Here is a 26174-nt window from a genome sequence, read left to right on the forward strand (position 1 = left end):
CTGTCTCTCCCTCTCCTCTTCCTCTCTCCTCTTCCTCTCTCTCTCTCTCTCTCCTCTTCCTCTCTCTCCCCTCTTCCTCTTCCTCTCTCTCTCCTCTTCCTCTCTCTCTCCTCTTCCTCTCTCTCTCTCCTCTTCCTCTCTCTCTCTCTTCCTCTCTTCCTCTCTCTCTCTCCTCTTCCTCCCTCTTCTCCTCTTCCTCTCTCTCTCCTCTTCCTCTCTCTCTTCCTCTCTCCTCTTCCTCTCTCTCTCCTCTTCCTCTCTCTCTTCCTCTCTCTCTCCTCTTCCTCTCTCTCTTCCTCTCTCCTCTTCCTCTCTCTCTCCTCTTCCTCTCTCTCTTCCTCTCTCCTCTTCCTCTCTCCTCTTCCTCTCTCTCTCCTCTTCCTCTCTCTCTTCCTCTCTCTCTCTTCCTCTCTCTCTCTCTTCCTCTCTCTCATCTTCCTCTCTCTAAATCTGTCGTGGCCCTGACTTCGTGAAAGTGGGGGTACACTATCCTGGATGTGGGGGATCTCTGAGTCGCTCCTGCAAGATCGATCAGCTGTGTACCTGCCGCGGGCTTGTTCAAGAGAACTATCTGGAGCGATACAACAACACCACCAACTTCCGGCCAACCTTCTTTTCCATCTCTCCGCACCCCGTTACCCTTCTTTCTCCCGTCTTTCTCCCTTCTTTCTTCCTCCTTCCTCTTTCATTTTGAATGTTCTCATTTTATCCCATCCCCTCAACCTACCGGGGGTAAACAGACGGCCCCAAAAGCTATGATGATTTGTGAAAGGTGACATGAATGGATGGGAAAAGGAAGAAATGGATGAAAATATGGACAGCATAGTCCAAATAACTCATTTTGCTTTGTATTATAAATAAAACAACTTGATGTATTTTCAGATAGTTATTGTGGAGCAGAAACGCACTCAAAATTCCTGCTCTCAAACATGGTTTCCCGCAATCATGACGTTGGCAAAGGCGTTCCGCCTTCGCCGCCATTCTCCTAATGAGCAGGTGTAGTGGCGGAGGGCATTCAGCCAACGCTGGGTCATCTCTGTGGTCCCAGTGGAAGGGATTTGTCTTAGGAGCAGCGTCTCATGGCTTGGCATGTCTTGCAGTTCAAAGTAACCCGTGTCTGCAGTGGGCAGACTCTCGGGGTTTTCAACCACCACGCAAGTTCTCAACATTATGGGATCACGAAGCGGCACGTAGCGGCCACCCCCTCGCTCTTTCACAAGTACGACTGCGGCGTTCCTTGCTACCGGGCCTGGGGGTTCCAAAGCCAAAGGTCGTGTGGACTCTGCCAGGTGTTTCGTCGAATCGTCGTGATGCGACTCGGAGTATACCCTATTGACTTCTGAAGAGTCGGCCGACCCTGATATCCCAGTTTCCTGGTCAGAAGCTATACCTTCCCTGTGCTTCCGGCTCGTAGATCCCGGGCTGGATCTGCTCGAGCTAATGAACCCAAGTTGTTTTGTGCTCGGTATGTCACCTTCAGAATGCTGGGCTGGTAGCACAAGTAGGAGAGTATGTACAGTCTGGAACTTGAGTGCTCGTAGACCACGTTTGACCCACTGACTATCACCAGGCTGGGCACATTGCAGCCTTCCCTCCAGTACAAATCTGCAGGTGTGACAGACACACAATGTCAATTCCATGCACATGTCCGTCCAATCATGTGACGCCATTTGTACACAATGAACAACATAGAAAGAAGGTTGCAGAGTGGGAGAGGAAGATGTTCTCGACCTCTGGCAAATTCACCAACTTTGCTGAATGGTGAATTTTGTTTTTTCAGAGACGAGGACACCCGCTCACTACGGGAGCGGAAAAAAGGGACATTCCTCTTTGGGGTATATAGATTACAGTCTATCTATGGGCGGGTCTCAAGAACATTGGGTGTGTGTTCATTTACCAAGTTTCTTGTGAAGAGATCGCCAAGTGGTTTAAGCATTCGAGCAAGCACTCCATTCAAAACCATTAAAGAACGGCTGGCTTGGCAAGCGCTAGCCAGCTGCTTGGTAAAGGAGCACAACCCGAGCTTCTCCCTTTCAGTTTCGTATCAAACAGCAAGAGCAAGTTTCAAAAGTTCGCTATGAAAAATGCCATGATAGCAGCAGAAAGGGCCATGTTATTAACCCAACATTTGAGGGTTATATAGAGTACAGTAGATCTTCGCTCAGTTCTGTAAGTAAACCTTACTTCACGGAGGTCGAGATTCCTCCAAATTTCTTCATTTAGTGTTATAAACAGCATTAGCGACTGTTTAAAAAGCTAATCATACGTGTTTGTGGTTTATAATATTTTTACTTCCTGTAGAAGCCGTTGCTCCCACGGAAACGCCATTATAACTATACGCTATTTATACACGTTATCACGGCAGGAAAAAGGCCTAAGGGGGAAGTGGGACATTATTAGTATGAATATTGTTTTGTAATAACATTAACAATATGCGATTAGCATTAATTTTGTTATGAAAAGCGGCTTTGGAAAAACGCCATGATAAAACTAATTAAACATTTATATACACCTCAACACACAACCCATTGACGGCAATGGCGGGGAAACTCGCTCGGGGGGAGAAAACCCCCTTGGGGGAGGGAGGCAAATGAATGCGCTACAACCTTCATTGCGTAACCCTTCGTCACCCTGTCAGGTTTGGTTGAGATTGGATAAGTAAGGACGGAATGTATTGGCGTCAAAAATTCATCAGGACAGACAGACAGACGCAAAAGGCGTATTTTAGTAGTAGTACCCCGACTGCAAAGCCGCAATGAGCCGGCGAAGCCAAAGCCTCTTGCCACTATTTTACCCATCACTATGGCATCAGTAGGTTAGGTAGTTGGTAGTAGGTAGGTGTAGTAGGTACCGAACCTAGTTCAAAATGACACCATTTGCATTCTGGATGAGATTAAAATTTATAAAATTTCCTTCTCTGATTAATTTGGTGAATTCTGTCTCAACTTCGGATATTTCCGTGAAAAACTATCCCCTATGGCCGCGAGATTTCTAAAAAATAATTCTTCGTCAATTTTAGAATATTTGACGCCGTTTTCAGCGTCCGACACGCGTAATAAGCTTTTTAAAAATATTTTTTCAAATGCTTGAATCTCATTGGTTCCGGTGTTTGGTGACGATTTTCGTTGAAGATAACCAGGGCCTGTGGGCCTGGGGAACGAGGTTGGTCTTAAAGTATTTTAATTACAAATTAGAGGTGCATAAGATTGTGAATCAAACAAAGACGGGTGAAACAAACTCCTATTGAACTTTTTCGCAATTTTTTTATGCATACTTCCGCATCCGCAAGATGGCGGCCTCCATGGAGTGATTTGGTGCGTCAAAGCTTGGAATTCTCAAAGGATCCAGCAAAATCTGGTTTTTCAACATAATACGTACGCGTTCATTCACAACACCGGCTTCGCCGGCTATGAACGACACAAGGTGAAACATTCAACAATAATCACACCTAGTTATTCATGCTTTTGGAAATACAAGTTTAGTTTCCTTTAAAGTAACACAGCCATGATTTTGCTACAATATGTGATGAGGCCTTTAGCCAAATGTTACACTCGTGATGGGGGACTGGGGAGGAATGAGGGGGGCGGGGGGGTCATGAACCAGGTTCACAAAGCAATATGTATTTGTCCATTGTCTATTTTTGATGCACGCACACAAACACACACACACACACACACACACACACACACACACACACACACACACACACACACACACACACACACAGACACAGACACACACATACACACAGACACACACACAGACACACACGCAGACACAGACACACACACAGGCAGACACACACACGCAGACACACACACACACACACACACACACACACACACACACACACACACACACACACACACACACACAGACACACACAAACACACACAGACACACACACACACACACACACACACACAGACACAAACACACACAAACACACACACACACACACACACACACACAGCTTTTATCTATTGATTAATAGATGCTCCATGAACCTCAGTCAACAAGTACAAATTTAATTCCAATATAAATTGTAAAGCGACACGACACCTTGTCTCGTCTAGGCCCCATCCCGTAGAAGCTGCAGCCATCTCTCTGAGTTCCAGTGTTTCCAGGTCTCGTGGTGGAGTTGCCTGTGGGTGCGTGAAACCACGCAGGGTTCCATCACGACGGAACGGACGCCAGTGCGGACTGCTCAGTGCACCAGCGTCATTGCGCCGAGCCCTACGATCCATCTGCTCCAAATGCGCCTGCACCAGGATCTTAGCACGCAGTAGGGCAGCCCGTTCACCGGGGCGGGTACCGGTGGCACCTGCCAGTCGGCTCAACAACAGCGGGTACTTGGTAACACGTTGTAGGGGTGACATTAGGAACGAACGAAGGTGCATCCGTCTGAGAGCCGGATTCTCCTTTTGAGATACATCCAGGAAGATCCTGCAGAAATTGATATTTCCACATTATCCTGTTATTTCACAATACTGAATACAGTTTGAAACACACTTGTAATTCAGGATACCTGTGTTCTTCCAGTAACACCACCTTGATTAACCCCCCACATTCTCATGGTTACACGCAGGTGGTGCACGATCATTCCATATCATCCCCCATCCTGATCTGCAATCACTTTGGCCTTATTAACCCCAACTAATCCAACACTACATTAATCTTTATTCATTTCCTGGCATGTTTGGTCCATATGTGGCATCTGGCACAACATTGTCTTCTTCACCCTCGATAACCTCACTCGTGAATCAAATAATCATACGTCCGTCCGTCCGTCCGTAATAGGTTTTCGTTACCGCGATAACTTGAGAACGGCTAAAGGGATCTTAGTCAAGCTTGGTGCAGGTAAGTATAATGAGGTAAAGATTAACTGATTAGACTTTGAGGTTACGAGGTCAAAGGTCAGAGGTTATCTTAGGTAAAAAAAATAAAAATACTGTTACCGTGATTGGCGTGATAAATTGTATTTTTTTGGTTTTCTTTTAATACTGAATCGAGGCTCGTGAAAGAGCTGACATTTACTTCACAAACAAATCACCCAGACAAACAAAATATATAAAAAGAGGGAGCGGAAGACAAGAGAATGGGAAGCACGCAAACACTTGAGAGCACACAACATTTAAGAGCAGGGAGATGTGTGGGAGGGAGAGGGCTTGGGGGGAGGAGGCGTGGCAATGGGGGGGGGGGGGGTGGGAGAAGTATAAAACACAAGGACACCAAGGACTTCCAGGACAGAAGTTGGTATTTCAAAAAAGAGGATTTGGGGTGAAATTAGCGGGGGTAGAAAAGATCAAGGTTTTGGATGGGGGAAGATAAGAGATGGTGGTGAACAGCTGTTTTAAAGACCTGGAGGGTGGAGTGGGATTGAAGAGAGTGAGGGAGTTTGTTCCAGAGGCGGGAGAAAAGGGGAGTGAAGGTGAGCAGAGAGTCTTGATTTTAGCAGTTTAACCATAAGAGGGTTGCAGGCAGATCTTGTGCGACCTGGAGGAATATTTGCGGGACAGAGCCCAGAGAGAGCTGGGGGGGGCAAGGCCAGAGAGGAGTCGGTAGAAGACGGAAAGACCACCAACCTGCCTGCGGTGAGTGAGTGAGAGGCCCTTGGAGTTAGCTTCGTCACGGGAGATTCCAATGATTTTGAATGCTTTGGTTTCAACAGCGTGAAGACGAGCTAGGTGTGAGGCAGGAGCACCAGCCCAGAGGGGAGAACAGTATTCCATTTAGCTGCGGATGAAAGCCTTGTACGTGGTGAGGAGCTCAGGTGTGCCAAGGAAGGACTTCGAACGACGGAGGATGCCCAGTCGGCGACTGGCTTTGGAGGCCAGATTTGAAATGTGGTTTTCCCAGGAAAGATCATGGCAGATAGTGAGACCCAAAAGCTTGAGTGACAGAACTTCTTGGAGAGGATTATTCAGAAAGTGGATGGGAGGGTTGTCCAGTCGGTCTTTTCGGAGAGACATCGTAAGAGTGTGAGATTTGTCAGGATTGAAAGACATGTTCCACTTGTTTGCCCAATCTGTGATTTTGTCCAGGTCTGTAGAGAGTGAGGAGGCTGCAGACTGCCGATCTGAGGGATGAAGAATGGAGCGACAGAGAGTGGAGTCATCAGCAAAGAGATAGAGAGGATTTTCAAGAGAGTCAGAGAGATCATTGATGAAGACCAGAAAAAGCACAGGGCCCAGAACACTGCCTTGGGGATCTCCAGCCTGAACAGGAAGAGGAGATGAGAGAAACCCATTCAGGGCCACACGTTGACTACGACTAGAGAGGAAGTCCGCCAGCCATGCGTGGAGATTTCCATGGATATCAAAGGAGGAGAGTTTGGTGAGCAGAGCGGGGTGCCAGACCGTATCGAAGGCACGTGATATGTAAAGGGAGACAGCTCTAATTTCCTGTTTGGCATTGAGGACCTCCATCCAGTGTTGAGACAGCAGAAGCAGCATGTCCAGAGTAGAGTGACCAGGTCTGAAACCAAATTGATGATCAGAGATCAAGCCATTGGAGAAGAGGAAAGATTTCATATCTGAAGCAATGATGGATTCCATGACTTTGCTGATAATTGAGAGAAGGCTGATTGGTCTGTAGTTGCTGGGATCTGTTTTTGCACCTTTTTAGTGCAAAGCGGTGATGTTGGCAGATTTCCAAGCAGATGGCAGATGACCTTGAGCAAAAGAGAGGGTGAAGAGAACAGAGAGAGGGAGTGAAAGAGCGGAAGAACAAGATTTTAGGACCCGTGGGCTGATGCCGTCAGGTCCAGTTGCAGAATCATAGTCGAGGGTTGACAGAAACTTGTACACCTTGTCAGGAGGAAAGGACACAGAGTCCAGGAGCAGCTATTATAAACTTGTGAACCAATGATGGGATTCTGATCAAATTTGGTACAGGTATGTACAATGATGTAAACATTGAGTGATTAGATTTTGGGGTCAAGAGGTCAAAGGTCAACTCTGTAATAGGTCTATAACTTGAGAACGGCTGAAGTGATCTAATTCAAACTTTGTACAGGTTTGTATAATGATGTAAAGATTAAGTGATTACATTTCGAGGTCAAAGGTGAAATCTGTAATAGGTTTATAACTTTAGAATGGCTGAAGTGATCTAATTCAAACTTGGTACATGTATGTGTGATATTGTAAAGATTAAGTGATTACATTTTGAGGTCAAAGATCAAAGGTCAAATCTGTAATAGGTCTATAAGTTGAGAATGGCTGAAGGGACCTAACTCAAACTTGGTACAGGTTTTTATAATGTTGTAAAGATTAAGTGATTCGATTTTGGGGTCATAGGTCAAACGTCAAAGGTCAAAGTCTGTAATAGGTCTATAACTTGAGAACGGCTGAAGTGATATAATTCAAACTTGGTACAGGTGAAGGGGATTTCATTAAATCCCTATCCTTGGGGGGAGGGGTGGGGCAGCAGTGTTCCAGGTTGAAAAACCCTGTGACCAAATTCCATGGTGTCTGGTTGTCGGACTTTGAAAAACTGTTGGCACAAATATCCCATGATTGGCCTTGGCGAAGCATTCTTTCCGAGTGAGACTTATCCTGCCTTGTCAACTTTGTACAATTTCTCTTTGAGGCGGCAGTCTGTCCTTGAGTTCCTTTGTCCTAGAGGAAAGTATATTAAGTCGACTACTGGTTGTGGCTGGCTGAGATGTTGGGCCCGGCTGTGTGAAGACTATGATGTCACTGTGATGTGGTACTGGCCTACACGCCACGCTAACGTCTACCATGCATGTGTTCCTATCTATAATAAACCTCTTGAACCCTGTTCGAGTTTAACAAGGTGCTTATTCTTGGGAAAGGGATTCAAACCCATGATACAGGTATGTATAATATTGAAAAGATCGAGTGATTAGATTTTGGGGTCAAAGGTCAAATCTGTAATAGGTCTATAACTTGAGAACGGCTGAAGTGATGTAATTCAAACTTGGTACAGGTATGCATAATATTGTAAAGATTAAGTGATTCGATTTTGGGATCAAAGGTCTAAACTGTAATAGGTCTATAATTTGTGGACGGCTGAAGTGATCTAACTCCAACTTGGTACAGGTATGTATAATATTGTAAAGAATAAGTGATTACATTTTGGGGTCAAAGGTTAAAGGTCAAAGTCTGTAATCATTTTATAACTTGAGAACGGCTGAAGTGATCTAATTCAAACTTGGTACAGATATGAATAATGATGTACATATTAACTGATTAGGTTTGGGGGTCCTGACCTCAAAGGTCACAGGTCATGTCAGGAAAACCTGTGAGAACTGGTGAAAACTTGGTACAGATATGTGAAGCCTGGTGTTGGCTTAGCGGTTCGGGTGCCAGTTTGGGATCCAAGGATCCTGGGCTCAAATCCTGGTCAATCGGTGAATTAACGCCAGGGGGGTTGACTCAGCCTGTCATCCTTCTGAGGTGGGCAAATTGAGTACCTGTTCACTGGTAATTCCCTGTGGGTCGGAAAAGGCGACTAACAGGGTTAGCGGCAGGAAGGGCATCCGGCCTTAAAACATTGCTTCAAAAAGGGGACCACGGTGCTCAAAAAAGGCCAACCCCTGCTCTGCGGGGAAAATGGTCTCTAAAGGCAGTTCTTTTCTTTGTTTTGTTTTTTCGTACTGATATGTATAATGATGTAAACATGAACTGATTAAATTTTGAGGTCAATATGTCAAAAGGTCAGAGGTCATGTCAAGTAAAAATGTGCTAACTTGGGCTCAGCTGAATTGATTTAAATGAAACTTGATACAAGTATTACAATGATGCAATAATGTGGGTGGAAGCATACCAGTCGACGTTGTAACGTCGAAGAGTGCCGTTCTAGTTTAACTATATGTTATATATCGCTTTTTCCCCGATCTCTCAATGGTGAAGATTCATTTGCAAAATTGAACAATTCTCACATCAGAATCCATATTCAGATTTTCACCAAAATCGAATCGATTCGGTCTTGTTACACCCTCAATCTATCCCTGAAATTGCGTCTGAATCCGTCCATAACTTTATGAGATATCCTGCTATATACCGTTTTTGGCCCCATTACTCAATGGTGAATAATCACTTTTAAAATTCTAGTAGCCGGATCCGGATCTTCACCAAAATGTAATAATTTTGGCCCTGCCACATACCCAACCTCTCCGCAAAATTTTGTCCAAAATCCATCCACAACTTTTTGAGATATCCTGTTCACTAACAAACAAACAGACAAACAAAAAGACAGGGGTGAAAACATAACCTCCATCCACCTTCGGTGGCGGAGGTAATATAATTCATCTCCCTACCTTAGAAGTTCCTTCTCCCGTTCGAGAGCTGCAAGAGCCTGTCCTGCGGCTACCTGCCGCATGCAATATGTGCGAAAGGCTGCTAGCATAGGCAGACATTCCAAAAATATTTCCCCGACTCGGACACTTCGGTAATCCACATCGTCCTGTGATTAAACAAAAAAAGCAAAACTTTTATTGATAAAAACATTTGCAAGCTAAACATTATTTAAGCGGCTGAAGCACAGAAGACTACTACAATTATTCCAGCAGTTGGGTACCTGTTCACCAAGGACTTGGACAATCCAATCAAGTTTTCATGATTGAGTCAGCTGTTCAGAAGTTAGTCATTTAAGGCTTTTAACGCTTCTCAAAATGTTGTTAACCCTAACGTTGCTTTTCTAATAATATATTTAAACTCTTTTGGTGGAAAAAACACGTTTATTGAAGTTTACATTCACAGCTACAGATGGATGTAAAATAAAGGCTGTCCATGTCCATGTCCATTAATTTCCTTTCCCAAATATGTCCATGGGCTGTGCCCATGTAAGGTAGGTTGATGGACATTTCATCTTTTGTCCTTCAGCTCCTTCTCAAACTTCGGTGCTTTATTAAAAGGAGGATGGCCTCAGTTATCACTGATTACCCCGCATGCACGAAGAGAAAAGCGAGGTTAAGCAATTGCTTCACTTTCTTTGTCTGTCTGTCCACCAACGTCAGTTTATGATCGAGGAACAACTTCAATTCGATTGAACAACTTACATTTTGAACACGAATTGGAAACACACCTGCAGTTTGCCGTACTGTACTTTGTCAAAAGGCCTGAATTTTGGCCCTGAATTTGGCAAATTGTGCGGAATCTCCTCCCGATCGCGCATGCGCACGGAGGAGTAAGGTAATTTTATTAGTCTGTCTGTCTGTCTGTCTGTCTGGCAGGCAGACAAAATTTAAAATAATTCCAAGCAGTAAACGTACTGTTTTTAAAGACGTCATAAAGGATAGAGACAACAGACACGAAGAACTAATGTAACGTGTTAAGTAAGGTGGTGTAAAAGATGTTGCAGCAATGGCGGTAAACTTCTGAATTTTTTTTTCGACAACCTTTAAATTTTTTCTTCGATTTCAAATGAATTAAAAACTTGAATGCTGTAGAACACATCAAATTATTGGCACTTTCCAAACCCTTCCGTTTAGCAGTACTTGGACAAAATATTACGGCATTTTACATCATCTCGACCAATCAAATTTTCAGTTAGCTTCATAACACTGATTTTGGTAGGAAACACCTACTTTTTTTTTTTTTTTGGATACATAAACGAGGCTCGTGAAAGAGCTAACATTTATCACACAAACAAATCAAACAGACAAACAAACAAAGTATATCAAAAGGGGAGCGGTAGACAAGATGGGGAGAGAAGGGGAAGCACATAAACACAACATTTGAGAGCAGGGACATCGGGAGATGTGTGGGAGGGAGAGGGCTTTGGGGGGAGGCGGCGTGGAGGCGGGTGGGGTGGGAGAAGTATAAAACACAAGGACACCAAGGACTTCCAGGAAAGAAGTTGGTATTTCAAAAAAGTGGATTTGGGGTGAAATTAGCGGGGGTAGAAAAGATCAAGGTTTTGGATGGGGGAATGGAGGGAGGAGTGGGATTGAAGAGGGTGAGGGAGTTTGTTCCAAAGGTGGGAGAAAAGAGGAATCAAGGAGTGAAGGTGAGCAGAGAGTCTTGATTTTGGCAGCTTAACCATAATTTAACCTCGTTAACATAGTTTAACCAGTTTAACCTTGCCTACCTCAAAACCTCTTATGAGGGAACGAGAGTACCATCTACCGAGCCGAAGTACCGACGAAGCAGGAAGTCTTACCTGGTGGCTAGCTCGAGCGAGGGCGGCTTCTAATCTTGCGGTGAAAGTCGTGTTTACTTCGAGGAGTTCCTCCAGGTTGCTGAACACAGTTGCTGATTGCTCGGGTGACAGTAGGCCAGCTGTCTGGATCGGGCTCTGGAATTCATCACGGATGATTCTCAAATCCTCCCCATAGCTCATCTCTGTGTTCACAAACTCCAGTACAGCTTCACGGCGTTCCCGGCGCACCTTTTGACACCTGTCACAAATGTATGGTTGCATCTGTCTCTTCTTGAGCTTCCCGTCTTGCGGCAAATCAGAATCCTTCGAATCCTGAACATAATCTGAATTATTTTCATCATTGCTGGATATTTCTGGAGGCAGCTCTCCACAATCACAGCAAACAAGGCAGCCTTCAATTACCACTGATGATCGCAGCTCTGATGCCCAAACCTTAGACCAACCCTGAACAGCATTAGATAAGTCGTCTCCGTTCGCTTCTTCCTTATCCTCATTTTCATCTTCCTTGTGTTGCTTATTTTCATCCCCAATGTTTTCAACAAAACAAGACTTCTCGCCCCCCGACTCACAAGATGCCACCTCTTCATCCTGGAGAGATGGGTGGGCATGATATTTTGTTCTCCAACCTTGCCCAACTTCACCACCAATTCCACTGTCTGCTCGTTCCACTTCACCGCTGCGCTGTGGTGTTGTTTTAGGTGACAGTAGAGGGACCAAGGCTTCACAACTCGTGCCTTCTGCCTCTTCCTGAAGATTAACAACTCCACTGTCTACACTGACATTGCTTATGGTGCTGTCACGGCTCCGAGTTGGATGAGAGCTACTGGCCATTGCCTCCTCACGTCCTGAGGGTCTCCTCCGGCCAAGAGAGTCACCACTTCCTGGAGACACATACATGTACTTGAATAGAAAAGTTGAAACAACAACAATGTACAAGTACGTTAATGTGTGTTTCCTAAAAACATTTTTTTAAACACCAAGGAGAACTGAAAAACATAGTGATAGTGTAGCGACGGATTTCAGGAGTGAAGAGGGTTTAATAGAAGGAGAATGGATGAACTGAGGGAGGAGATTTGTGTGCGGATGAGCTTGACGGGGAGATTGGTGAAATTCCGACTGAGATGGGCTGGATACTTGGTGTGGATGGGGGAAGAGAAAATGGCAAAGAGAGCGGATAGTTTGAGGGAACAAGGTAGGAGGAAGGTTTGAGATGGGAGGATGGTGTGAAGAGGGATGTCAGAAAGGTGGGGGTCGTTGGAGAGTGGAGAGTTTGCTGACGACAGAGGAGAGTGGAGGAATATCGTGGTCAAGGCAGGGCAGGAGCTTGGTGCCATCGGACCTCACCACTTATAAAGGGAAAGGAAAACAACAACTCATTTGTGAAACTGTCCTCGGGAGGCAGTTCAATCGCGCTCTTCACTCGAGGACTTCAAGCTCGTAGTGCCCATTCACACCAATGGTCTTTTCTACCCTCAGTAACCCCACCCAAACCAACCTTCTTACTTGTTACCTCTGCCACCAAAGGTGGATGGAGGTTATGTTTTCACCCCTGTCTGTCTGTCTGTTTGTTACTTGCCGGAAAAGATTCCGGCAAGTATGTTGGTTGGTTGGTTTGTCTGTCTGGCTGTTTGTGTGCAGCACTACGTCTACATCGTTGCGCATAGCATCGCCATACTTTACACACATATTTGTCTTGCCCTGGAATAGACTGTGTCCAATTTTTAACTCTCTTGGCCCAAGGCCTCCATTATGACGTCATAATTTGACAAGTACAAAACTTCATCCAATCAAGATGAAATTTATTGAGCGCCATGTCGACATAAACTGGTGGAGAAAAAAAAAATGATGATGTCATCGGTCACGTGGTTCAACCGCCATCTTGGAAAAACCGAAAAAATTTGCACCTCCACTTGTCCGAAAGTGATGAATAGAAAAAATTGAGACATGGCTCATTGTAAAGAACTCTCCATGGGGAATAAAATATGTTAATGATGATGTCATAGGTGCCTCCATCATGACGTCATAATTTGACAAGTACAAAACTTCATCCGATCAAGATGAAATTTATTGAGCATAATCTAGGAATAACTTAGTTTAGAAAACAAATAATGACGTCATCGGTCACGTGGTTCGGCCGCCATATTTTTAATTCCGGCAAGTCCTCGGTCTCTGATTTTTCTAGTCTGTTTGTCTGTCTGTTTGTGCGCAGTACTACGTCTGCATCGTTGCACATAGAATCGTCATATTTTACACACATATTTGTCTTGCCCTAGAATAGACTGTGCCCAATTTTTAACTCTCTAGGCCCAAGGCCTCCATTATGACGTCATAATTCGATAATTCGACAAGTACAAAACTTCATCCAATCAAGATGCAATTTCTTGAGTGCCATGTCGGCATAAACTGGTGGAGAAAAAAAATTAATGCTGACGTCATCGGTCACGTGGTTCGGCCGCCATCTTGGAAAAACCGAAAAACTTTGCACCTCTATATCTCCGAAAGTGCATAATAGAAAAAATCGAGACATGGCTCGTTGTAAAGAACTCTCCATGGGGAATAAAATATGTTAATGATGATGTCATAGGTGCCTCCATTATGACGTCATAATTCGACAAGTACAAAACTTCGTCCGATCAAGATGAAATTTCTTGAGTATAATCTAGTTGCCTTGGAATAGACTGTGCCCAATTTTAACTCTCTAGGCCCAAGGCCTCCATTATAATGACATAATTCGACAAGTACAAAACTTCATCCAATCAAGATACAATTTCTTGAGCATAATCTAGGAATAAATTAGTTTAGAAAACAAATAAGGATGACGTCATCGGTCACGTGGTTCGGCCGCCATATTTTTAATTCCGGCAAGTCCTCGGTCTCTGATTTTTCTAGTCTGTTTGTCTGGCTGTTTGTGTACAGTACTACGTCTACATCGTTGCACATAGAATCGTCATACTTTACACACATATTTGTCTTGCCCTGGAATAGACTGTGCCCATTTTTAACTCTCTAGGCCCAAGGCCTCCATTATGACGTCATAATTCGATAATTCGACAAGTACAAAACTTCATCCAATCAAGATGCAATTTCTTGAGTGCCATGTCGGCATAAACTGGTGGAGGAAAAAAATAAATTATGACGTCATCGGTCACGTGGTTCGGCCGCCATCTTGGAAAAACCTAAAAACTTTGCACCTCCATATCTCTGAAAGTGCATAATAGAAAAAATCGAGACATGTCTCGTTGTAAAGAACTCTCCATGGGGAATAAAATATGTTAATGATGATGTCATAAGTGCCTCCATTATGACGTCATAATTCGACAAGTACAAAACTTCGTCCGATCAAGATGAAATTTCTTGAGTATAATCTAGGAATAAATTAGTTTAGAAAACAAATAAGGATGATGTCATCTGTCACGTGGTTCGGCCGCCGTATTTTTAATTCTGGCAAGTCCTCGATCTCTGACCGATTTCTAGTCTGTTTGTCCGTTTGTGAACAAAATATCTCAAAACGTTGTGCACGGATTCGGACGAAATTTGGCAGACATGTAGCGTATGTGACAAAGACGAAATGATTAGATTTTGGTGAAGATCCAGATTCGGATCCGGCTACTATAATTTTTTAAGTGATTCTTCACCATTGGGAGATCGGGCCAAAAACGATACATAGCAGGATATCTCAAAAAGATATGGATGGATTGGACGAAACTTGTTGGACAGGTTGTGTGTGTGATAAGGAAGAATCGTTTCAATTTTGGTGAAGATCCCGATCCGGATCCGGCTCGGAGATTTTTTTTTAGTGATTCTTCACCATTGAGTGATATGGCCAAAATCGAGGGGTAGATCAGGGTATGAAAGACTGGACCTATGGTGATTCCTGTGATTGATTTTGATTAAATGTGATTCTGTATTGTGATTTTTTGGTCTACTCTGAGATACAAAACGTAAACTGTTCACCAGGCGGAGGTATGCTCTCTACTGAGTGACGTTCTAGTGGGATACTGTGCCCCACCCCGTCCACCCCATCCTCTTTTCCCATTTGATCATTCACTTACATGTGTTGACCATATATTGCCCTATCACCTCACTCTTCCATGGACCGACATCTCATATTAATAAAAAAAATACACACTCTACCATCTCGATTCACATGTTGTCCTTTCCAATTGTTGACTTGCGATTATTATATGCCTTCCTATAATATCAACCCTCATCAATTATTCTCATGAATATGCATCATCACTTCTTGGAACCTGTTGTCATCACTGTGTGCCTCGAGTACAGCTCTGCATACAATTTTATTTTACCAATGTACAGTGACTTCAGAAAGTATTCACACCCCTTGACGTTTTCACAGTTTATTGTGTTGCAGCCTGAATTTAAAACGGATTAAATTGAGATTTTTTTGTCACTAATCTTCACGCAGTACCCCATAATGTCAAAGTGCAATTGTTTTTTTTTATAGAAATATTTACCCAATAATTAAAAATTAAATACAGAAATATTTAATTTACATAAGTATTCAACCCCGTGCCAATACTTCGTCGAAGCGCCACTGGCAGCAATTACAGCTTTGAGTCTTCTTGGGAATTTCTGCATTCAGCTTTGCTCATCTGGTTTGAGGCGTTTCTCCCATTCTTCCTTGCAGATAGAAAGTTGTGTTTCTTCCTACATCATGTGCAATCAATTGAATTGGCCAAAGATGGACTCCACTCAAGTTGTAGAGACATCGCACGGATGATCAAAGGAAATTAGATGCACCAGAACTCAATTTGGAGTGTCTATAGTAAAGGGGGTGAGTATTTATTGACTCAAGACATTGCAGCTTTTCATTTTTAATTACTTTGTCGCAAATTTATGCAAACAAATTTCCACATTGACATTTTGGGGTATTACATGTAGATCAGTGACAAAAATAATCTCAATTAAACCCATTTTAAATTCAGGCTTTAACACAACAAAATATTAAAAAAGTCAAGGGGTTCTTTCTGAAGGCATTGTATAAACAGCCGTGGCCAAAAATATTGGCACCCTTGCACTTTCTTCAAATAACTCACAATTTTCTCTAAAAATAAGTTGAAATTGACAAAAGTATTTGGTCTCCACAATTCTTTATTTCACTGTTAATAATACAGAACCTTTATTTTTGATTCAGAACTTAATATATCCTTTTAAATCAGAAAATAAAAAGAAATGTCATTGACAAAATTATTGACACCCCAGGCTTGATATTTGGTAGCACAGACTTTGGACAAAATAACTGCAGTCAAGCGCTTCCTCTAGCCATGAATGAGCTTCATACACGTCTCTACTGGCAGTTTGGCCCACTCTTCTTGTGCAAACTGCTCCAGTTCTCCCAGATTTGTAGGGTGCCTTCTCCCAACTGCTGTTTTCAGATCTCCCCACAGGGGTTCAATGGGACTTAGATCTGGACTCATTGCTGACCACTTCAGAACAGTCCAGCGTTTTGTCTTGAACCATTCCTGGGTGCTTTTTGAAGTGTGTTTGGGGTCATTTTCCTGTTGCAAGACCCATGACCTTCGACGGAGACCCAGCTTTATGACACTGGGTTGAACATTGCGCTTCAAAATGCCTTTGTAATCTCCCGATTCCATGATGCCATGCACACATTCAAGGCACCCAGTGCCAGGGGCAGCACAGCAGCCAAAACATCACTGAACTTCCTCCATGTTTGAATGTAGGGAAGATGTTCTTTTCTTTGAAGGCTTCATTTTGTTTTCTGTAAACATAGAGATGATGTGCTTTACCAAAAAAGCTAAAATTTCATGTCATCTGCCCACAGGGCATTCTCCCAGAAGGATTTTGGCTTGTTCAGGTGTGGTTTGGAAAACTCCAGTCGAGCTTTCTTATGTCTCTCTCTCAACAGTGGGGTCCTCCATAAAACGCCCCCCCCCCCTTTCATTGAGTTGGCGATGGTTGGTGAGAGTTGAAACTGTCGTACCTTGTGTCTGAAGGTCAGCTTGAATCTGTTTGGCGGGTTGATTGAGGTGCTCTCTCCACCATTTGAACAATCCTTCGCTGCAATCTTTGATTAAGTTTTCTCTTGCGGCCACGTCCAGGGAGGTTGGCTATAGTGCCATGGGCCTTAAACTTCCTGATAACATTGCGTGCGGTGAACACAGGAACATCAATGTCTCTGGAGATGTACATGTAGCCTTGAGATTGTCCATGCTTGGCTACAATCTTGTGTCTGACCTCCTCAGACAATTCTCTGGTTTTCATTCCTTTCTTCATGCTCATAGCGGTGACACACAGTGACTCAAAACAGCAGAATAACTCCTTTTCTCCATTGAAACTGGTTGAATGAGTGATTTTTATATTGCAGGCACCTGTAACTCACCATAGGTGAGTTCAATTCCAAAGTAAAGGAGAATCACCTGCTTGAAATCTAATTATTTCCAACAACTTCCAAAAGCTGCCAATAATATTGTCCAGGACATTTTAGGATTTGTGTGTGGAATAAGCTAAGATTTAGTAATTTTTCCCGTTTTTTTGTTTTGTTGCATTACAAACCAAAGAAATACATTTGTGGATACCAAAAGATTTGTTAATTTCAACAATTTTCTGGAAGAGTTGAAGGGTGCTATTATTTTTGGCCACGACTGTATGTTTTACTTGTATGTATTTGCCATAAATAAGATATGTAAAAACAAGGAACAGCCGCTCTTAAATAGTCTTGTGATACAATGTTGATGATTTACCTCTGCTTCGATGACCACCATGAGTATGCCTCCTAATCCGTGAGCCCTTCATCGGCTGTGACCTACTACTGGTGCTGCTCATTGATGTAGGGTCACTGGGTTGCGCACGGAGACGTCGTCCCTTTATGTAGCCACTTGGTCCCGGCAGGCTTGACATCGAATGGATTCCGGAAACAGAAGCCTGTGTGATGCAAACAATTTTTACTCCGTAATACTGCATCAAGTGAACATTGCATATTTATTAAGCATTTTGGAGATAAAATTATTAGGATGTGAAAACTGGCCTCTGCAAGAGAAAGAGTCGACACTCTTCTCGGTGTGGTTGAAATGTTGCTCAATGAAAAGGGCAAATGTGAGGATGAAGGCAAAGTCTGCACAAATTACTTCAAATATCACTACTTCAATGTAGAACAACGTTTTGGGTTAAAGTTATCAAAAATAGTAAGAAGTGAGTGTGGATCTTCTTCTTTTATATGCAGCAAATGTCTGCGGGGTACTGTCATGGCTGAGGGTGTGGCTGTGCCGCTGATGCAGTGCCCCCTGTGGGTTAGCACAGGAATTCGTAATTTCTTCAGGGTGCTGGTGATAGCTTGCCTGCTCTTCTTGAAAAACACCACGGGATGTTTAAACCCCATTACCTTTTGCGCCATATTTTCGTCGAATTTTTTTTTCTCTTGCTGAGCTTTCATGACTTTATCTCTTCAACTCTTGCGCACATTTTGATACTAATTTTACTAGTACCCGACTGCAAAGCCGCAATGAGCTGGCGAAGCTAAAGCCTCTTGCCACTATTTTACCCATCACTATGGCATCAGTAGGTTCAGTAGTTGGTAGTAGGTTCAAAATGACACCATTTGCATTCTGGATGAGATTAAAATTTATAAAATTTCCTTCTTGATTAATTCGGTGAATTCCGTCTCAATTTCGGATATTTCCGGCCGCGAGATTTCTAAAAAATAATTCTTCGTCAATTTTAGAATATTTGACGCCGTTTTCAGCCTCCGAAACGCGGTACCGTAATAAGCTTTTTTGAAATATTTTTTCAAATGCTCGAATCTCATTGGTTCCGGTGTTTGGTGACGATTTTCGTTGAAGATAACCAGGGCCCGTGCGGGCCTGGGGAACAAGGTTGGTCTTAAAGTATTTTAATTACAAATTATAGGTGCATAGGATTGTGAATCAAAAAAAGACGGGTGAAACAAACTCCTATTGAACTTTTTCGCAATTTTTTATGTATACTTCCGCATCCGGAAGATGGCAGCCTCCATGGAGTGATTACTTTTTGAAATATTTTTTCAAATGCTCGAATCTCATTGGTTCCGGTGTTTGGTGACGATTTTCGTTGAAGATAACCAGGGCCCATGCGGGCCCGGGGAATGAGGTTGGTCTTAAAGTATTTTAATTACAAATTAGAGGTGCATAAGATTGTGTATCAAACAAAGACGGGTGAAACAAACTCCTATTGAACTTTTTCGCAATTTTTTATTCATACTTCCGCATAAGCAAGATGGCGGCCTCCATGGAGCGATTTGGTGCGTCAAAGCTTCGAAATTCTCAAAGGATCCAGAAAAATCTGGCTTTTTAACATACTAGTACCCGACTGCAAAGCCGCAATGAGCCGGCGAAGCCAAAGCCCCTTGCCACTATTTTACCCATCACTATGGCATCAGTAGGTTAGGTAGATGATAGTAGGTGTAGGGAGGTGTAGTCGGTACCGTACCTAGCTCAAAACGACACGATTTGCATTCTGGATGAGATTAAAATTTATAAAATTTATTTCTTGATTAATTCGGTGAATTCCGTCTCAACTTCGAATATTTCCGGCCGTGAAAAACTATCCCCTATGGCCGCGAGATTTCTAAAAAATAATTCTTCGTCAATTTTAGAATATTTGACGCCGTTTTCAGCCTCCGAAACGCGGCAATAAGCTTTTTTGAAATATTTTTTCAAATGCTCGAATCTCATTGGTTCCGGTGTTTGGTGAAGATTTTCGTTGAAGATAACCAGGGCCCGTGTGGACCCGGGGAACGAGGTTGATCTTAAAGTATTTTAATTACAAATGAGAGGTGCATAAGATTGTGAATCGAATAAAGACGGGTGAAACAAACTCCTATTGAACTTTTTCGCAATTTTTAATTCATACTTTCGCATCCGCAAGATGGCGGCATCCATGGAGCAATTTGGTGCGTCAAAGCTTCGAAATTCTCTAAGGATCCAGAAAAATCTGGCTTTTCAACATAAAAGTATTTTAATTACAAATTAGAGGTGCATTAGATTGTGAATCAAAAAAAGACGGGTGAAACAAGCTCCTATTGTATTGAAGTTTTTCGCAATTTTTTATGCAGACTTCCGCATCCGCAAGATGGCGGCCTCCATGGAGCAATTTGGTGCGTCAAAGCTTCGAAATTCTCAAAGGATCCAGAAAATCTGGCTTTTCAACATAAAAGTATTTTAATTACAAATTAGAGGTTCATAAGATTGTGAATCAAAAAAAGACGGGTGAAACAAACTCCTATTGAACTTTTTCGCAATTGTTTATGCATACGTTACTTCCGCATCCGCAAGATGGCGGCCTCCATGGTGTGATTTGGTGCGTCAAAGCGTCGAAATTCTCAAAGGATCCAGCAACATCTGGCTTTTCATAAGATTGTGAATCAAAAAAAGACAGGTGAAACAACTCCTATTGAACTTTTTCGCAATTGTTTATGCATATGGTAATTCCGCATCCGCAAGATGGCGGCCTCCATGGTGTGATTTGGTGCGTCAAAAGCGTCGAAATTCTCAAAGGATCCAGCAACATCTGGCTTTTCAACATAATACGTACGCGTTCATTCACAACACCGGCTTCGCCGGCTATAAAAATCGATTTGCCTCTCTGTGCATCCAAATTGTTTTATTAGCATACCCTATTGTTTTTGTACGGATTTATTTTTCTTCCACCAGACATTTCCACTGTTTATTCACTTCGAAAATCGTTTTCTCTCCAACCTGCAACTGCTTCAGCAATTGGCACAACACGATCATCGTAGGAGCGCCGACCCACGGATACATTTTTAATGGTGACTGTGATGTCATAGGTCACGTGGTATTGCAGCCATGATGGATAAAAGGAAAAACTTTGGACACCTCTGAAACCGCTGTACGAAAAAAATTTAAACTTGGCACAGGTCAGGGTGTCTACAAGGGAAACTAGAACAGCACTCGCTAGAGCGCATAACTCCGCCAGGCTGAACAGTTTGTTTTGTATCCCACTGATAGGCCGGATCTGGATTTGGACCTGAACCAAAATCTAATTGGCTTGTTCTTGTCACCTAACCAACTCTTCCACCTGGTTTAGTCATAACTCGTCCACCTAGTTTAGTCATAACTCGTCCATAACTTTTTGAGATATCCTGCTATGTATCGGTTTTATCCCTATCACTCAATGGTGAAGAATCACTTAAAAAATTAAATAATTGTCGTATCCGAATCCATATTCAGATCTTCACAAAAATCTAATCGAATCGTCCTTGTCAGACACCGAACTAGTCCACCAAGTTTCGTCCAAATCCATCCACAACTTTTTGAGATATCCTGCTATGTATCGTTTTGGCCCCATCTCTCAATGGTGAAGAATCACTAAAAAAAATTAAATAATTCTCATATCCGGATCGGAATCTTTCCCAAAATCGAATCAATTCTTCCTGGCCACACGCACGCGCATCCAACACACACACACACCCCTCACTTATAATGGAGACATGTCATCTAATATGATTTGTAATTCCAGTTTCCACCGGTGGCACTATATGATACACATTTACATAAACAATTGGGGTACTACCACCGACCATAAACTACCGGAACGGTGATTGTTTTTAAACCACATAAAACATTCCTGTGCACTGCATCCTCAGCTCTCACCTCATCCAATTACTCCAGGTGGCTAAGATAATCAAATAAATTGACCCCCATGATCTTCCAGCCAAAGAAAGCCGCACAAAGTAACGAAGAAAAGCTACACAAGGTAAGCCTCTTGTTGTTTCAAATCCCACCTGGGTTCAGCTACAATCTACACCTGTTCTTTTCCTGTTCTCTACTTGCTTGTTGTTTCCAACTGTTTCTCCACTATCTCACTGTCCATTCATACACTCCAGGATATTGGTCTTTCATGACCTTCAATCTTGGAATTTTTACAAAAAGGAAAAGAGAATCATTGGCATCGCCATCATACTATAATTCACCAAATGTCCATCTGTCTGTCTGTCCGTCTGTTCCCAGGTACCGCAAAAACGGCTGAACCGATCGCAACGACATTTTGGGTGGGTAATCCTGGGACCCCCTGGAGTAAAATAGGCGATATTGTTTTTACAATTTTTTCCCCAATTTTCCAATTTTTCCAATTTCTCCAATTTTCCCAAACACGATGGAATTATCATTTACCGATATGAACAGTGATGTGGCTTTTATTGAAATTCTACAAATACTGTTTAGATTTTGATGATTTGCGTGTGATATGATTTAACGGATGTTTATATGAATCGTTTAAAATAAAAAAGCCTTCAATTTCTGATATACTGTATTACCTTTTCTTTTGGTCCTCCCAATTGAAGCCCCGCCCGTAGGGAGGGTACCGTTGCTGGTATCCATAATGGTAAGGATTTTGTAATATTGCTAGCACGAGTGTTTGTGCGTGCGGTGAGCCTCTGCATTGTCAAATGCTCTTTGTTGTTGTGTCATATGTTGTTGTGTAACGTGGCAACACAAACCAGGAACTGGGAAAACACTGGTGCATGCTGCTTCATGAAAATCCACTGGGTATTTTGTGCAAGTTACATCATGTCCAAGCGATTTTACTGCAATAAACAAGAAGGTGTGTGAACTCACACTCTGCGCCACAGGTAACTTTCTGCCGTGCCATGGAGCAGTGCAACCAAGAGTAGTCACCCTTTCTGTTATCCTGGGTCCCACTGATCCGTTGTAAAACCGAGGGATTGCAGCAGCAAGCAATCCTTCTGGCTCCGCTGTGCTTCCTGGTGTGGAGAAGGATTCATCGTCTTGCTTTTCCGCCTCCTTCACCGGACACTCTTCGGGGTCTTCGGGGGCACCAGAGATTTGTTTTGATGTTGCTGCGGATTCTCCCATGTAGCTGGAATGCAATTTGGAACAAGGGACATTGGTGTGAAAAATGAAGTAGCATGTGCAGAGTATGCAAAAAGGTTCTGTTGTTTTGAAAGTTATCATAAAATGAGTAGAAAATTAGATGAAAGTACTTATTTTTTTATTATTTTTTTGTATACAAGATCGAGGCTCGTATAAGAGCTAACATTCATGACAAAAAAAACGACAAAAAAAAACGGACACATAAGACATAATAAAGGGGGCGGGAGACAAGATGGGGAGAGAGGGGGAAGCACACAAGTACAACTTTGAAAATGTGTAGAACTTTGAAGATTTGTATATATATATTTGAAAATGTGTTGAACATGAGTGGAAAGTTATCATAAAAAAGTACTTTGTAGCATTGTAGCACACTAATGTTCATACACCATTGATACGAGTGTACTTTAGCTGGTACTTTTGCCCAATCATGAATCAGGTTGTCATCTAAGCCTTAGGAAATAAGACGACATTAGTTAGTGGACATTATAGATCCCACAGTGTCCTTCGTGAAGAGTCGGCCTCCTATAATCGCCTCCATGAACAAATTCCAAATCCAGAGTGGTGACCGGTCCAGGATTCCATGTAACCCGAGGCAATACACATCTTCCGCAGAGCTCTGTATAGAGCATGGTACACCATGGTGATGCAGCTAAAGCCTCATTGTGTATTGTGCTTCTTACAACAAAATGTCCTTTGTCAAATGGTCGCTACCCCAATCAAATGCAGCATCTGCAGGCACAAAGACACTGACAAAGAAGACTAGGTGCTCAACACGAAGGTTGTAACAGTCATCACACAATGGGTCAATCACCGAGGCTACCTGCTTTCAAAGCATAACAAACAACAGGTAAACCATAACAGCTGAGGATTCCTTAAGGCCACCTTTAATTCTGGCCATCATCACTTGGAAAAGACACAACAATTTGGAAAACCATGAGGGATTGTGGGAATTCATGCATAATTTAAGAATATCTCAGTACATGTTTTGATAATTGGAGTAAGTTTTATGGTTCTTCAATTATTTAAGGAAAGGCATGAGTCACGCTCACATACTAATAGCCTTAGATCATGATCATGTACCATGTCCCATAGAGGATTTCTTGACTACCGAAGTAGTTTCTTGGCTTGGGTTTCAATCCTGGATGGGTCGACACTCCGCTGCAGGAACTCAGGGCAGGGATTTGGAATTGATTCAGGGTACCGGCGATAGCTCGCCGACTCTTCGCGAAGAGGGCACCATGGAATCTTTAAGTCCACTAACTATAGTGCTAGCGGATGGGACGGGATGGCTAAGAAGGTTCAATGAAGCTTCACATGAGTAATTTAATTAAATCCAATTCAAACTATAAGGTATTCATACAATACTTACCCTGCGTAGTCGACTTCGCGCGAGTCAACTCTTCTGTTTTTAAGGGGTTGTTTTTTTTTGATCCAACATGGCTGCCAGATCATGTGACTGATGACATCATAAATTTACATTCTCCAATATAATTGTTGCTGTAGATCACGCTCAATAAATTTCAAACTGATCGGACCAAGCGTTGTACTTGTCAAATTATGACGTCATAATGAAGGCACCAATGATGTCATCATTAACAACACTGATTACCCTTGTAGAGTTCTTTACAACGAGGCACGTTTCAAATTTTTCCATGGAGCGGTGTTGGAGATATAGAGGTGCAAAGTTTTTCGGTTTTTTCCCCAAGATGGTGCCCGTATCACGTGACCTATGACGTTATAATTATCACCAAAAATTATATACGAGTAGACACATATTATCGTGAAAATTTCGTGTCAATCATGCTAACAGTTGCTGGGGAAATCATTTAAATAATTTAAACAAGATGGCACCTTTACCACGTGACCTATGACGTCATAATTATAACTAAAAATTATGCACGAGTAGACGCATATTATGGTGAAAATTTCACGTCAATTACACCAATGGTTTGTTGCCAAGAAAATGAAAAATGAATTTAAAAAAGATGGCGGCATACAATGTGACCTATGACGTCATAATTATCACTAAAATTAATGTACATGAGTACACGCATACTATGGTGAAAATGTAGTGTCACTCACACCAACAGTTGCCAAGAAAATTAATTTTAAAAATGCAGACACATATGACGTACGCAACCGATGGCTTAACCGAGCTTTTGCTTCGGAGCGCAGGGTAATAATCTGTTGCAGTTGTCCAACGTTGCTTCTTCCATGTTATAAAGGAATGTTCTCATGTGTGACCATAAGCCTATTTTTAAAGTCATGTTAAAAAGTAGTACAGAGGTGTGTTGCGTTACAAATCAGCCAGCACTTGCCAGGCCAGTCTATCCTTCACGGTTTCCAGAAGTTTCCTTAACCTCTTCTGGTGAAACTGCCAAAATGAAAACTCTCTGCTCACCTTCATTCCTTCATTCCGCTTTTCTCCCGCCTCTGGAACAAACTCCCTCACTCTCTTCAATCCCACTGTTCCCTCCAGGTCTTTAAAACAGCTGTTCACCTCCATCTCTTGTCTTTCCCCATCCAAAACCTTGATCTTTTCTACCCCCGTTAATTCACCCCAGATCCACTTTTTTTGAAATCACAACTTCTTTGTTTCCTGGAAGTCCTAGCAGTGTCCATGTGTTTTATACCTCTCCCACCCTTCTACTCCCCCCCCCCCTTCCCATACCTCCTCCCCCCCCAAGTCCTCTCCCTCCCACAGATCTCCCGATGTCCCTGTTCTCTGTTGTAGTACATGTGTGCTTCCCTCTCTCTCCCCCATCTTGTCCCCTGCTCCCTTTATTGTATGTTTTGTGTGTCCGTTTTCTTTTTTTGTGTGATTGATGTTAGCTCTTACATGAGCCTCGATTTTGTATGCAAAAAAAGGGGAAAAAATTTGAGTGCTCGCTCGAGTGCTTTGTGAGCTCTCTACAGGAAGCTTGCTAACGGAACACACCCCTGGATTCAAGTTCTTGGTTCATTGTGCAATAGACAGCAGTAGCTACCAACGGCGCAGCTGCTCGCAGAGTAACTCAAAAACGTCATGCAGGTGGCACAAAGCAGCCCCATGAATACTTCATGCCACCCAGGAGGCGAAGTTATCTCATTGTCTTTGCCCGTATTCATCACAATAAGGTCCTGCCCTGAGGTCCAGCTTTCTCCAGCCAGGTGGCTTCCACTTCCCAAGCTGGAGCAGTTGGGATT

General features: G+C 42.8%; 1 protein-coding gene across 1 annotated transcript in view; it reads right to left on the reverse strand.

The window, feature by feature from the left end:
* Positions 1 to 406: 406 nt before the first annotated feature.
* The window catches only part of LOC137431856 (uncharacterized), a 34764-nt gene continuing 8996 nt past the window's right edge, over positions 407 to 26174 (reverse strand). The window contains exons 2-7 of the mRNA XM_068123618.2: positions 22713 to 22974; positions 17847 to 18027; positions 11128 to 12008; positions 9284 to 9429; positions 4063 to 4446; positions 407 to 1605 (exon numbers count right to left, since the gene is read on the reverse strand). Of these exons, the coding sequence (XP_067979719.2) occupies positions 924 to 1605; positions 4063 to 4446; positions 9284 to 9429; positions 11128 to 12008; positions 17847 to 18027; positions 22713 to 22974 (2536 nt within the window). The 3' untranslated portion in view covers positions 407 to 923. The remainder of the gene's footprint in view (positions 1606 to 4062; positions 4447 to 9283; positions 9430 to 11127; positions 12009 to 17846; positions 18028 to 22712; positions 22975 to 26174) is intronic.

This window comes from Myxine glutinosa, chromosome 7 (assembly GCF_964187855.1).
Source record: "Myxine glutinosa chromosome 7, kmMyxGlut1.1, whole genome shotgun sequence".
NCBI lineage: Eukaryota > Metazoa > Chordata > Myxini > Myxiniformes > Myxinidae > Myxine > Myxine glutinosa.